Genomic DNA, 13,220 nt, shown 5'->3' with positions numbered 1-13,220 from the left:
AGCAGTTATCTGTGATTAATTCAAGATGATTTCTTTATTTTCTCATATTCCTAATTAATTTTGCATCATTTATAACGATTTAATTCAAAAAATTTATTCTTATAAAGAAATACGTTCTTTACTTCCCTCTGCAAAACAATACATAAAGCAATTGACATAATTTCATGAAATTCTAACCCTGTTGAGTTATATCTAACAAGATTATTCACCAAATAACCAACAGTGATATCACGTTTGATAAAAACCCACTGAGTTTTGACTATATTGATGTGGATGCCTTGGTAAACCACTCCTTGTTTGGTGTTAGACACTACACAAATATTTTCTGATAAAAAAGTATGCGACCATTTCTGACATTTCAAAAGAACGATCTTGTCTTTCATACCATCATCATCTCCTTCTATGCCTATTGACGCAAAGGGCCTAGTTTTTGCTAGTCATCTCTATCTTCAGCTTTTAATTCAAAACCTCTGCATTCATCATCATCTACTTCACACTTCATAGTCCTCAGCCATGTAGGCCTGGGTTCCAATTCTTCTAGTGCCTTGTACAGCCCCTTTAAACATTTGGAGAACTATTCTCTTTCAGGGAGTGCAAATAGCATGCCCAAACCATCTCCATCTACCCCTCACCCTGATCTCATCCCCATATGGCAATCGAGTAATCTCTTGTATAGTTTCATTTCTAATCCTGTCCTGCCATTTAACTCCCAATATTCTCCAGAGGGCTTTGTTCTCAAACCTACTAAATCTATTTCATTGATTCATTGTCATGAGTAGTTGTGGTATGACAATGGAACAATCTCCCATCTTTCATATAAAAACAAAAATTTTCAGCACACTAAATCTCACCATACACTAGTATTAACATGACTCAATTCTTATACTGGTTAAAATTCCATGGGCAAAATTTTGACTGCTATAGTTAATTTTACAAATTTCAAGAATTCACCAGAGATTCCTTCTTTAGTTTAATGTTGCGTTGACACTAAATAAGAGGTATAAACCCAATAACAAATATAACCACATAAAATCATCAAAATCTAAGTGTTTAAATGAGTTAATGGTAAACATGAGATTACCAGGAATTTTTCAATCAAGAGGCAATTGTCTGAAAGTAGAACCATTGTTAACAGTACACCATCACTACAAATGAGCTTTAATCACATTATAAGAATACTGACAAATTGTGCATTCAAAGTACCTTTTCAAGTTTTCCCAGTCTTTAAACTTTTCTGGCTTTCACTTTAAGCAAGTGAAACTTTCCTCCTATATTTTCTTTAAAGACTAAAAAATCTTCAAGTTTGGTGCCTAACAGCACTGCTCTAGTGGCTGATCCATAAATTGGTGCAACAGAATCGATATGTTTAATACCATAGGTGTTGCCAGACTGCAAAATGCTGAATCAACATAAATTTGACCGGAACTACAACATCTTGAGTCTAACTGTAAATTTTCTTAAAGAAAAATCTTGTAGATATGTGATGAAGAAAATCTTATTTGTATTAATGCTGTATAAATAATGGACAAGATGGTAAAACAAACATTTGTAAAAGCAAAATGCTAAACCAACCTCGATCTAATCTAGGAGGGGGTCGATATTTATAACCTGGTTGACTCCAGAAGACAGGAACAGAACCACGTAACTGGAAAATAAAAAAAAAAAAAATTAAGTAGTTTGTCACTAGCAAAAGACAGTGAGTAAATATAGTTTCCATTAAACCTAAAATACAATGTCTTTGGCAATGAAATTCAAAGGGTCAAGTACAAAAACAAAGATATACACAATTCTTTCCACTTCCCTCTTTCCTCATACACCTGACAACACTGAGATTACTAAACAATTCTTCTTCACCCAAGGGGTTAACTACTGCACTGCAACTGATCAGTGGAAACTTTCCTCCAGGTAAGGGTAGAAGAGACTCTCTTAGCTAAGGTAAGGAGCTCTCCGAGGAGAAGGACACTCCAAAATTAAACCATTGTTCTCTAGTCTTAGGTAGTGCCATAGCCTCCATACCATGATCTTCCACTTCCTTGGGGTACAGTTCTCTTGCTTGAGGGTAAACTCGGGTACACTATTCTATCTTATTTCTCTCCCTCTATTTTTTTGAAGTTTTTCTAGTTTATATGAGAAAGATTTATTTTAATGTTGTTACTGTTCTTAAAATATTTTATCTTATTTATCTATTACTTCTCTTGTAATTTATTTACTTCCTTATTTTGTTACCTCACTGGGCTATTCTTTTCTGTTGGAGCCCTTGGGCTTATAACATCCTGTTTTTACAACTAGCGTTGTAGCTTGGCTAGTAATAATATTGATAATAATAATAATAATAATAATAATAATAATAACACAAGAACACTAGCCATTTCAACACACAACCTATCTCACTTCATGCTTCAATGCTGTACTAAAGTATATGAACAATACAAAATGTATAAAAAGCTAATTTTCTTATCAAAATAAATTCCAATATTCACCCAATATTCATACAGTATCCACTCGATTATTGTGGGTGACACAATACAAAATTCCCAACGATAGTTGAAATTCGGTGACATAAAATTAATTCTACAGTATACACATTGCAAATCCTTTACTCAAAAATCATCATCATCATCTCCTACGCCTATTGACTCAAAGGGCCGCGGTTATATTTCGCCAGTTGTCACTATCTTGAGCTTTTAATTCAATACCTCTCCATTCATCATCTCCTACTTCGTGCTTCATAGTCCTCAGCCATATAGGCCTGGGTCTTCTAACTCTTCTAGAGCCTTGTGAAGTCCACTTTAAAGTTTGGTGAACTAATTTCTCTATGGCAATCGAGTAATCTCTCTTATAGTTTCATTTCTATACCCAAAAATAGCTAATTACAATATGATTATTGACCTAGGGTATTGTTGAGACTTAAGAGTATGGATTCATTCCGCTGTTGCTTTACTTTCCTTGAATGAACCACATGGAAGAATCTAAATCACCCGCAACCACTCAACCTTACTTATCAATTGGAATTAAAAACTAAACTAAAAAATTACACAAGCTTTTGAGTTCATTCATAACTCTATACAACAAATATTAATATGTAGGTAACGTCTAGTGGCTAATGAGTACTGTTCTGCCTAACATATGGAAATAGTAATAGGCTAGGGCATGAAATAAAATCAACAAGAAACTATCAAAACCAAGTACAGTAGGCTTAACTTGAAAATATACCGAAACGCTAAACAGATTATAGCTCTTGTAAAAAACCTACATTTGATATAATATCTGAGATTTATGACTTCAGTTGGCTTGTGTTTGTATTGTTGAATGATGTTTGTAAGTGAGGACACACACACACACACACACACTCTCTCTCTCTCTCTCTCTCTCTCTCTCTCTCTCTCTCTCTCTCTCTCTCTCTCTCTCTCTCTCTCTCTCTCTCATCGCCTTTTCAATTCTTCATTTCTTAGTTTGGTTAAAACATTGCTGGTGAATTTTGTAAAATCATCAAAGTTGTAACATAAACTTATGTTTATCAACAAAAAAATTTTTGTAGTCTCTACCAAAACTCTTAATTCACATGGACCTGAATTTACTTGAATATTTTCTCACAGACTTTAGTTAAGTTGGATATTATTTTGCATTTACAAAAATGTAAATAGGAGGCAGAAAAACTAGGTTTAAATGAAATAAATGACTGAAGTTAACTTCTCTTTGCCTACACTGAACGGAGTTGGTGGCCTAATGGGATGGTGGCTAAGAAAAGGAGACCCTCACCACAATAAACGCTTCAATATACAGCAAAGGGAATGTTTCTTATCAACACATGTTGCTGAAGGAAAATTATAACAATTTCAAACACTAAGGAAAAATTCAATTTTTATAATCAATTTTTTTTATTTCTATACCCACCTGATGTTTTCTATGCTTCCTCTCTAGAAGCTTGGTTTAATAGATATTTGCCAGTGAAATACTGTATTTCAAAATTTCAATATTTTCACAATTTATTTCTCTTAAGTAAAGTAATGGTACATTCTAACAGTAAGTGGTGTAAATCCCGGTACTGACATGTGTCAGTCTCTCTTTGTCATTTTAGCATTGAAGTTGAAATCATCCCTATCGTCTTGACACCATTAGTCAGTGGGGAGAACACTGGGCATATATATGCATATCAGGTGAATATAGAGATAGGAAATTTTATTATTAAAACACCATTTATTCCTAAGAACCTCCCTGGTGTTCCTATTGCTGACTCTCAAACTCTGATAGAGGTGCGATGTCAGCGGAGGAAAGAGATAGGCTAAATCTAAGTTAAAGCATTACATATAGTTAAGCTTAACTAAGCTGATCTATATTGCTGGCAAAAAAACATCTCTAAATACAGTTTGAATTACAGGATTCCAGATTGTTTACAGAAGCTATTTAAAATATCAGACAGCAGATTCTTTAAATGATACTCTTGATTGTTATTTAAACTAAATGCCATATTCTCATAGAAGTGAATCATAAATCAACTGAACAAAAATTAATAAGACCATGTCCCCTGCAGTCATTACAAGGGCCTGGAGCCCTACAACCTTGATGAATAAACCAGGATTATTCAAGAGAATGTTTAGCAAAAACAGACTTGGCATGCCATTCAGCTATTGCTAAAACTCTTTCCAAAGAAAGATTCTTGAACAAACTAAGGCATGTACCTGCACATCTGATATGCACCTTAACTTTCAAAGCTTTCATTAGATTTGAATGGAATTCTTTGTGAACTTCTGTGAACAAACTTCTAACTAGGAATAACGTTACACTTTTGGTCAAAGGACATTAAAGTCCATAACCTCACAAAACAAATTAGGTAAACTACCAACACCTGTAGTTTTGTCAAATAATAATGAATGACTCTTACTGGACAAAGAAATCTGTTTTCTGTGGGCACAATTTCATTCATTTTCAAAAAAATGATTGGAAGGATTTGAAAAAATTAAGGCAAACTCTTAGCCATCAAATAATTTTTGGCTTTAAAGGAAGTCTAAAGGGTTAAAATCATCCTATGTTTTGTAAATGCTACTTTGACAGACAGCGCATTTAGTTCACTTATACATTTAGCTGAAGCTAATGCCAACAGGAAGTGTTTTAAGCGTTAGATCTTTGAATGGAAGATTCTCCAATGGTTCAAAACTTTGACCTTTTAAATAGTGCAGCATAAAACCACATCCAATACTAAAGAAATACCCAAGGCACCCAAGATCTCTTTAAAGGGTGATAAAGGACAAGATTCGCAGAAGACGTCCATGAGGTATGACCAATGAGGACCACCTTAGAGAAGGGGGACAAGGAAATATCCAAGGCACCCATTGCCTCGTTAAAGGACGATAAAGGACATGATGTGCAGATGAAGTCCTTGATGGATGACCCATCAAGTCCCCTCAGAGAAGGAGAAAGAGGGAGTGAAGCAAATATGTATTTGTGTGTGAGGACGTCCTCCTCGAGGGATAAATAAAAAAGACCCTTCAAAGAAGTAGAAAGAAGGCATGAAGTGTGGTTTCACCAAAAGACCACGACAGACATGATGTGTAAACAACATCCTCGAGGGACAAATGAATAATTCCTTCTAAAAGAAAAGAAAAGAAAAGAAAAGAAAAGAGGGCATGACAAATTCCAAAACAAGAGGAAAGGAAGGAAGGTAAAAGTCAAGTCTGATACTAATTCTACAGAATGGGAGAGAAAGCAACACTCGAGAAGCAGAAGTGGTGTGCGTTAATGCAGAAGGTGGGCAAAATACAGAAGTAAATACTATACCTTCACGACCCGAGTACAGATCGTCCGCTCGAGACAAAAGAAAGGGTAATAAACCATCGACAAGATATCAACGGGGAAGGGCAGAGACAGAAATTGAATCTGATCCTGAACCTGTAAAGTCCTGTTAATCACCTAAAGATAAGGATACAAGGATGTGGAAAGATAATCTTAAACAGGAAAGAAATGAAGACGATGATAGTGAATCCAATAATGGATCACCAAATTCAGAATTGGCTCATCAGTCCCAAAACAAAAATTTACTTCCAAACACACCCCAAACACCATTAAGAGGAACAAGCAAAATTGAGAGACCAAACCAACACTGAAGCTGCACGACCAAGAAAGAATCAAGATCACCCGGCCAAAATCTTTATAGATTCGGTGAGCTTAACCTAATAAAAGCTACCCAAGTTCTATGAAAGTGGTGTACTGTATATTTATACAAGGCATTCCTCAGGTTGTTTAACAAATCTACCAAAAAAAAGATACAACAGGTACACACAAATTCAATACATTGCACAGAATATAAACCAAATTGGCAGCATGCAGCAGGTTGACAGGCGACAAGTGTCTCAAATACGCCCTAAAACTAGTAGGAAAAAAGTTTGGCAATGCATTCTAATTCATAGCCAACCCTGCCCACAATCTCAGTAGGGGATCAATGATACAGTAAGCACCACTCAAATATTGAAGTCTTAAACGACTAAGTGCTCACATACACGATTTTTGCAGAATTTTTCAACAAGAAAGAAAATTATCAAACCTTAATATTTTACATCATTACAGAAACAGATGAAAAATTATACCAAAGTTTTCTCTGGATACCAGAGAAAATCCTCCAACAGCCAAAGAAACTTTTGAGAACATTAGCATTGAGACAAAACCACGAGGACCAGTTAACTGTCAAAGCACTGTACTATTCAGTAGCAATTCCCCTAGAGATTAGATAAAGTAGCCATTTGATCCAGGATAGGTTGGACGATAAACTGCCTGATGAACGGAAACTGCAGTGAGGGGACAGATTTGGGAACATTTGTTGATGAAGCAATTTGCCAAAACACAAGGGATGAGACTCTTGATAGGCAAGTCCAAAAATTTTGGGACGTATACACTAAAAAGGATATGAACAAAAGGGGAAAATCTGTAGATCACAAGGTCACACAGATAAGGAATGTACAAAAGAAGCATGTCAGAACCAACTACTAGTTTCTGATACCCTTTAGACTATTAAAAATGCCCAACAACCATATCACTTAACTCTCGACTACAGTACTGAGTAATGAAGAAATGCAAATGAAATGGATGATTTCAATAAGAAAGGATATGCAGAACCAGCAAATCATCAAGCAACACCCGGTAAGTATGGCATTTTCCACAAAATCCACTGCAACGCCCGTGGCGCCACGGCCTGCACAACATCGCATTTTAAAGAGTAACTTTCTCCTTCATAACAAAGACCAAGAGAAGGCAAAAGGCTGTAGCGTAAAGAGCGGGGAGTAGGCAACCATCCACATTGAGCCGAAGTGAATGAAATGAGGAAAGCAGGCTGGCAGTGGGGGGGGGAGCTAAGCTAAGCTCCGCCCCATACCGCCAGCCAACCAATCAGCACAACTGCCTGGTTTTCTTTCTCTTTGGCTGTTTCAGCTGAGCTGAAGTGAATTCCTATATTAAATGATTACGAGGGTTGTATATCGTGTTGGAACAATGAAGAGTTCTTAACAGGAAAAGGGGTGGGGCTACTCGCCTACACTCACCACCTGTCATTAATTACCGCAAATTTATTCAATCACCATTCTAGCTCAGTGAACCCTCGTTTATCGCGGTAGATAGGTTCCAGACCCGACCGCGATAGGTGAAAATCCGCTTTTACCTATTTATTTAACATGTATATTCAGACTTTTAAAACCTTCCCTTGTACGTAGTACTGTTAACAAACTACCCTTTAATGTACAGAACACTTAATGCATGTACAGTACTACAGTACCCTAAACTAAAACAGGCGACTTTATATCATGCGTTTCCTAAACACGCCAAAAAGCACGATAAAAAATGGCAACCAATGTTTTGTTTACGTTTATCTCTGATCATAATGAAGAAACAAATGCATTTAAACATCTGTGTATAGGTTAGTTTTTGCATTGATTATATTGATTATTCAGTACAGTATGTTGATTTTGTTATTACCAATGTTTTACTATTTACGAGAGAGAGAGAGAGAGAGAGAGAGAGAGAGAGAGAGAGAGAGAGAGAGTTGTTTTACATACCTAAATGTAAATTTTAAACAAAAAAAAATTGCCCCATTTCATATAAAATAGATTACAAATATTTTACTTTATCATATTACAGTAGTCTGTATAATACTGTAAAGTTCAGTACAGTATGTTGTTGTTATAGTCGTGGCGATGAAATTCTCACGAAACAAAAACACGCCATTGATTACAACAGCTGATTCATTCTCTCTCTCTCTCTCTCTCTCTCTCTCTCTCTCTCTCTCTCTCTCTCTCTCTCTCTCTCTTCGTGTTATACAATACTTACATTTAGATGAAGAGACTAAAATTAGTCTTCTTAGTGTCAATTAAATACGAAACGAAAAAATTATGCCGAGTCTACATCCATTTCAATCATAGCTAAAAATACGGCATCCGATTTCATCAGCAAACCACTATTTTTTGGGAAACATCATTTTATTCTAGAAAATTGCTACTCTTTAAATAGTTAATTGCACATTAAGAAAGCGTGTACTTTTATTTTAAAATTTCGGGTGTATTTTAAAAATCGAGTATTGTTGACTTCTTTTTGTTTTACTTTTGGCTGTGATTAGATCAGCTGACATCTAGCTGGCGCTTTTGAGAGTGTACGAATACACTAACAAAGTATCGTTTATACCATTTCTTAACTTATTCAAACCGTCTACAGTATACAGTTCATATTACATAAGCACCAATGTGTTATAACCTATCAAATTTTTTGGTTTAGTATTACATTTAAACCCCTCCCCCTCTCTCTCTCTCTCTCTCTCTCTCTCTCTCTCTCTCTCTCTCTCTCTCTCTCTCTCAGTGGGCTACTTTTCACTACCTCCCATTCCTTACCTCTCTCTATCTCTCTAACAAATGATATCTTTGTTGCTCCTCAAAGTTTCATTTATATTGAAAATCAATCATGATTCAATTTTCCTTACTTTCTCCAATCTCGCACCATCGGTCACATCGCGGTATTTTCGAATTTTCCGGAAAATCCGCGATATATGTATATACATGGGTTATGAAAAAAATCCTCGAAGTGGTGAATCCGCGATGGTCGAACCGCGAAGTAGCGAGGGCTCACTGTACTGAAGATATTCGTTATTTTAAGGATTAAAGGTTTGTATATGTGTAGGAACAAATATATTTCATGTCTAAAAATACAAATAAATTACATGACAGGGAAACATTTATTAGAAATACATGTCTTTCTTCTTCCAAGTAGCATATCTAACACTCCTTTTCTCTTTTTGGGCCTTACTGTTGGCTTTCACCAATCCTCAAAAATTTCAGTTTAAAATAAAACAAATTTGAACATAATTCAAAGTACAAATACCTGTATAAAAGCAACACGATGATGGGAATAAGAAATGATCTGCTCTGATTCTACATAATTGGCAACCCTTCCATCTTCATCAACTCCCCGCCTTTTATACCTTGTGCCGCAACGAAACCGACTTCTTCTAGATATTAAGGTCAAAACGTAATGGTCTAACTTCTGAAAATAAAAGAATAAATTTCACTTCAATAACATACATCATAATTCAAGATTAAAATCTAAAAGATGAATTCTATGCAAATTAATATTGCCATTAATGCTGTTAAAGGTCTAGAAATGCTATTTATACATAGAGAAAAGTTAAGGATATCAGATAACTTAATCAAATTAAATTTTACTGTTATTATAAACTAGGTATTTCAACATACCGTAATTTCCTACAATTGTGCACTCTTTTTCTCCAAATACATTTCTGTAATCACTTTACTACAAAGATATTATCTTTCCAATTTCCCCAGTACACTCAGGGTCATGTCAGGAAACATTTATAAGATTTCTCACTATTTCAAGAGGAACGAACCAGATAAAAGACTCCAAAAATAGACAAGCAAAAAAGCATTTGGAAACCTCACTTCATACATATAAAAAATATCAATTACTTCTTCATGGTTTGGTTACCATGATATTGCATCATAAATCCAAGATTATTCTGCAACTTATGTTATATCATCCAGACTACAGAATCTTTCAGCATTTCTGAATACCTGCTTTTTAACCTGACTACTAGGATTGATGGCTTAATTAATTCTCTACCTAAAAATGCATCAGTCCTCTTGGCTGTATTTCTCTGGCTTCCAAAGCCCATTTTCTTTAAAGGTATGGTTTTTGGGTACTATTGTTGCAGCAGCCCTCTGAAACTCATAAAATTTTGACCTGATAATGGCAATCTCAGTCTTTAAATAAATCACAGAACTATCATGACCTAAAATAGAAAATTCCCGCTTTAGACTATATTTCTAAAGTAATTTTCTATACAGAGCAAAAAAAAAAGAAGAAGAAGAAGAAGAAGAAGAAGAAGGTTCAATGATGACAATTATGAGGGGATAAAGGATGAGTGTATCATTCATCCCTCACAATAGCCAATCTTACCAAGGACTGATACTTTGGTCTGTTTCTCTTGAACTGTTATTCAGCTGCTAAAGCATCCTGCTTTGCCAACTAGGGTTGTAGCTTTGCAAGTAGTAGTAGTAGTAGTAGTAGTAGTAGTAGTAGTAGTAGTAGTAGTAGCAGTAGTAGTAGTAGTAATATTAATATTTATATTCATAATAATAATAATAATAATAATAATACTAATTTTAATATCAATACTTATATTAATGTTAATAATAATAGTAATAATAATAATAATAATAATATTATTAATAATAATAATAATAAATAATAATAATAATAATAATAATAATAATAATAATAATGAATCGACTGTAGAAGCCTGGGGACCCGTCTACGACCTCTTGGAGAGCGCCTTTCTCCAACATAGTCTGGACTTCGGCCCCGAGGGCTTGTTCCTTCATGTACCCCTTCGTGTAGGAACTCGACAAATTCGGATGTGGAGTCAAGGGAGGGAGAGATAGAGTGACTGGAACTAGACAGTACCCTGAACGTATCACGGTGACCGTCCAAGCTTCAACCTGTACTGCAACCATCACTGCCACCAACGTTGCAGGCCTCCTCCTACCGGTGGACAAGTGGGAGGACTGTTACCCTCCCTAGAGAAAATGAAAATGTCCACTACCTCTACCTGGTTTTCTTCCTTTGCTAGTTTGACTTTGGGCTGGTCTCTAACTCCTAATGTCCTGTGAGCAACCGCACTTCTACTGCTCCTCTGTGATTACTCTGTGATTAGTGGGAGGCAGTTTCTGGGCTGGAGGAGCTATACTTCATAGTCCTCGTCGACATTGCTCTCTGGAGAAGAGAGTCCTGGCTAGTCTTTCTCCAATGCTCCGCTGCTCTCTCAATGTTGAAAAGCGAAGGACCTTCCATAGCCGAGATTCATAGTCTCATCACCTCCCTCTTCGGTATTAGCCTGTGGAACCTCTCGATGTCTGCATCCCGACATTTGAGGACCATGTTACCCCACAAGTTTACAACTTGATGGGCCAGGAACTCAATGGTCCTTGCGCCAGAGACAAGAAACGTACACATGGATTCCCTCGCCTGTTCTTGCGACCAGTCCTCTGTCCTGAAAAGATGGCCCACTGACCCCAACCATAGATTAAGCCACAAAGTAGCCTGCATGGCATACTTCATGATCCTATCCATGCTTAGAGTGACGCTCGCTGAGAAGTTTACCTGCAGTCCCGATAGCCTGAAACGAGATGCCCTTCGACAGACACACTACCGATGGAACTGTAATGCTGCCAGGTTTTCCTCTACTACTTCATAATACCACCTCTACTGGACAAAATGAGGAGGGAAGAGTTTCGCTGAATCGTTGGACTATACGGACTGAGAGCCTCCAGAAATCTGTCCAAAGGCCTCCTTTCTGGCACCCTTCAACTCCCCTCAACCAGGGCAGGGCTGAGCTAGTTTCGGCAGGTTTCGGGGCTCCATATGGAAGGTCCAAGATCATGTCCTAACCTTCGGGTAGTGCTGTGGAAGGGTTTTTAACCCATTAATAGCCCTGATACATGCCAGGACTTACCAAAACACGTGGTCCATCTCCTTTTATTCAGATGCTGAGATCCTAGGACTAGCTGCTCTCAGGAGTGTGTCAACCAGTTCATAGTCTTGTTCAAGATCTTCCATCCACAAGCTCGCACCTATACGAGGGAGCCCGGGATGGGTCGTCATGGCATCTTGTAGATTTTCTCGATGTCAAGGAAGCTCTTTGTCTGCCGTCTTCGTTGCGGAGCATGTCAAACCTGGTGTTTTCTCTTGAAATGGAGCCGTCATCCTTTAAGACTAGTTCTTGGGTACCGTCTTGACATTCTTCCTTTCCTTTGGTCGAGGTATGAACTCAACGAGTAAGGAAGGTGTCTTCAAGTTCTCTCTCATTCTGGACAGACTAGAAGTACACATGGGAGGAAGGCTAGTCTGCTTCTGTGGAGAGAGAGCTGGCTGGATTGTTGAGGCAACCTCAATCGGAGACAAACAGTAAAATTTCGTAAGTCTCGAGCTTCTGTTGGTCCGGGGATGAAAGGTGTAACCCGGGAAAGGAGTAGGTTGCCTTTCCCGCCTCTTCATCTTCATAGGCATCATAGGAGTTTGCTCTAGCCTCGAGTAGTTATGCTGCAGCGTGCAAGAATCTGTAGGAAGATTACACACCTTCGATTGTATTGTCAACAAAACCACAGGAGCCTGTCGTTACTGATATTGAGCTGGAACAGAACTTTATCTTGGATCGGATGGTGGAAGGGTGAAACTCGAGAAACTTGAAGCCTCCAACGGCGGGACCTGCGGAGTCCTGGTCAAAAATATGGCTACCGGATCTTTACCTTCAGGAACCTGTAAAGTACCTGTAACAGCTTATTAGACTGTCTTCACCAACTCAAGTTACAACGGCATGTCCTTGCTGAATGAAGGAATGGTCGTTGGGGCCCCTTGAGAGAGCTCACGTTCCGGTGTTCATCTGCGAGGGGTTAGTGCTAATCTGTCATCCTTCAGAGAAGAATGCTTATGCTTACCTGAGTGCATACATACTGGCATCCTGTCGCATTCCGTTTTGGAGGAACAAATCAATGTTTATGGATGGACAGCTGTCGATGTTGAAGCTCTTGGAGAGTGCATTCGCTTATCCTGTCGGATAGGGAGTCACGAGGAGGAACTTTCTCATACGTGATTGCTGGCAGCTGCTTGGTCAAGAGCTGAAATATTTTTGCAAGCTAAAGCCTGGTCGCGAGCTTAAAAATGGTCACGAGTTGAAG

The 13,220-nt window shown here is 37.5% G+C and overlaps 1 protein-coding gene across 2 annotated transcripts in view; it reads right to left on the bottom strand.

Annotated features, from left to right (window-relative positions):
• The window catches only part of sp3 (spermathreecae), a 352,115-nt gene that overhangs the window by 166,868 nt on the left and 172,027 nt on the right, over positions 1-13,220 (bottom strand). For both annotated transcript variants that reach the window (XM_068363846.1, XM_068363847.1), the window contains exons 7-8: positions 9,352-9,513; positions 1,573-1,645 (exon numbers count right to left, since the gene is read on the bottom strand). In XM_068363846.1, coding sequence (XP_068219947.1) covers positions 1,573-1,645; positions 9,352-9,513 — 235 coding nt within the window. The remainder of the gene's footprint in view (positions 1-1,572; positions 1,646-9,351; positions 9,514-13,220) is intronic.

Source organism: Palaemon carinicauda, chromosome 40, assembly GCF_036898095.1.
Source record: "Palaemon carinicauda isolate YSFRI2023 chromosome 40, ASM3689809v2, whole genome shotgun sequence".
Classification (NCBI taxonomy): Eukaryota; Metazoa; Arthropoda; class Malacostraca; order Decapoda; family Palaemonidae; genus Palaemon; species Palaemon carinicauda.
Note: the sequence above shows the minus strand (reverse complement) of the source record. Positions and strands in the feature narration are given on the sequence as shown.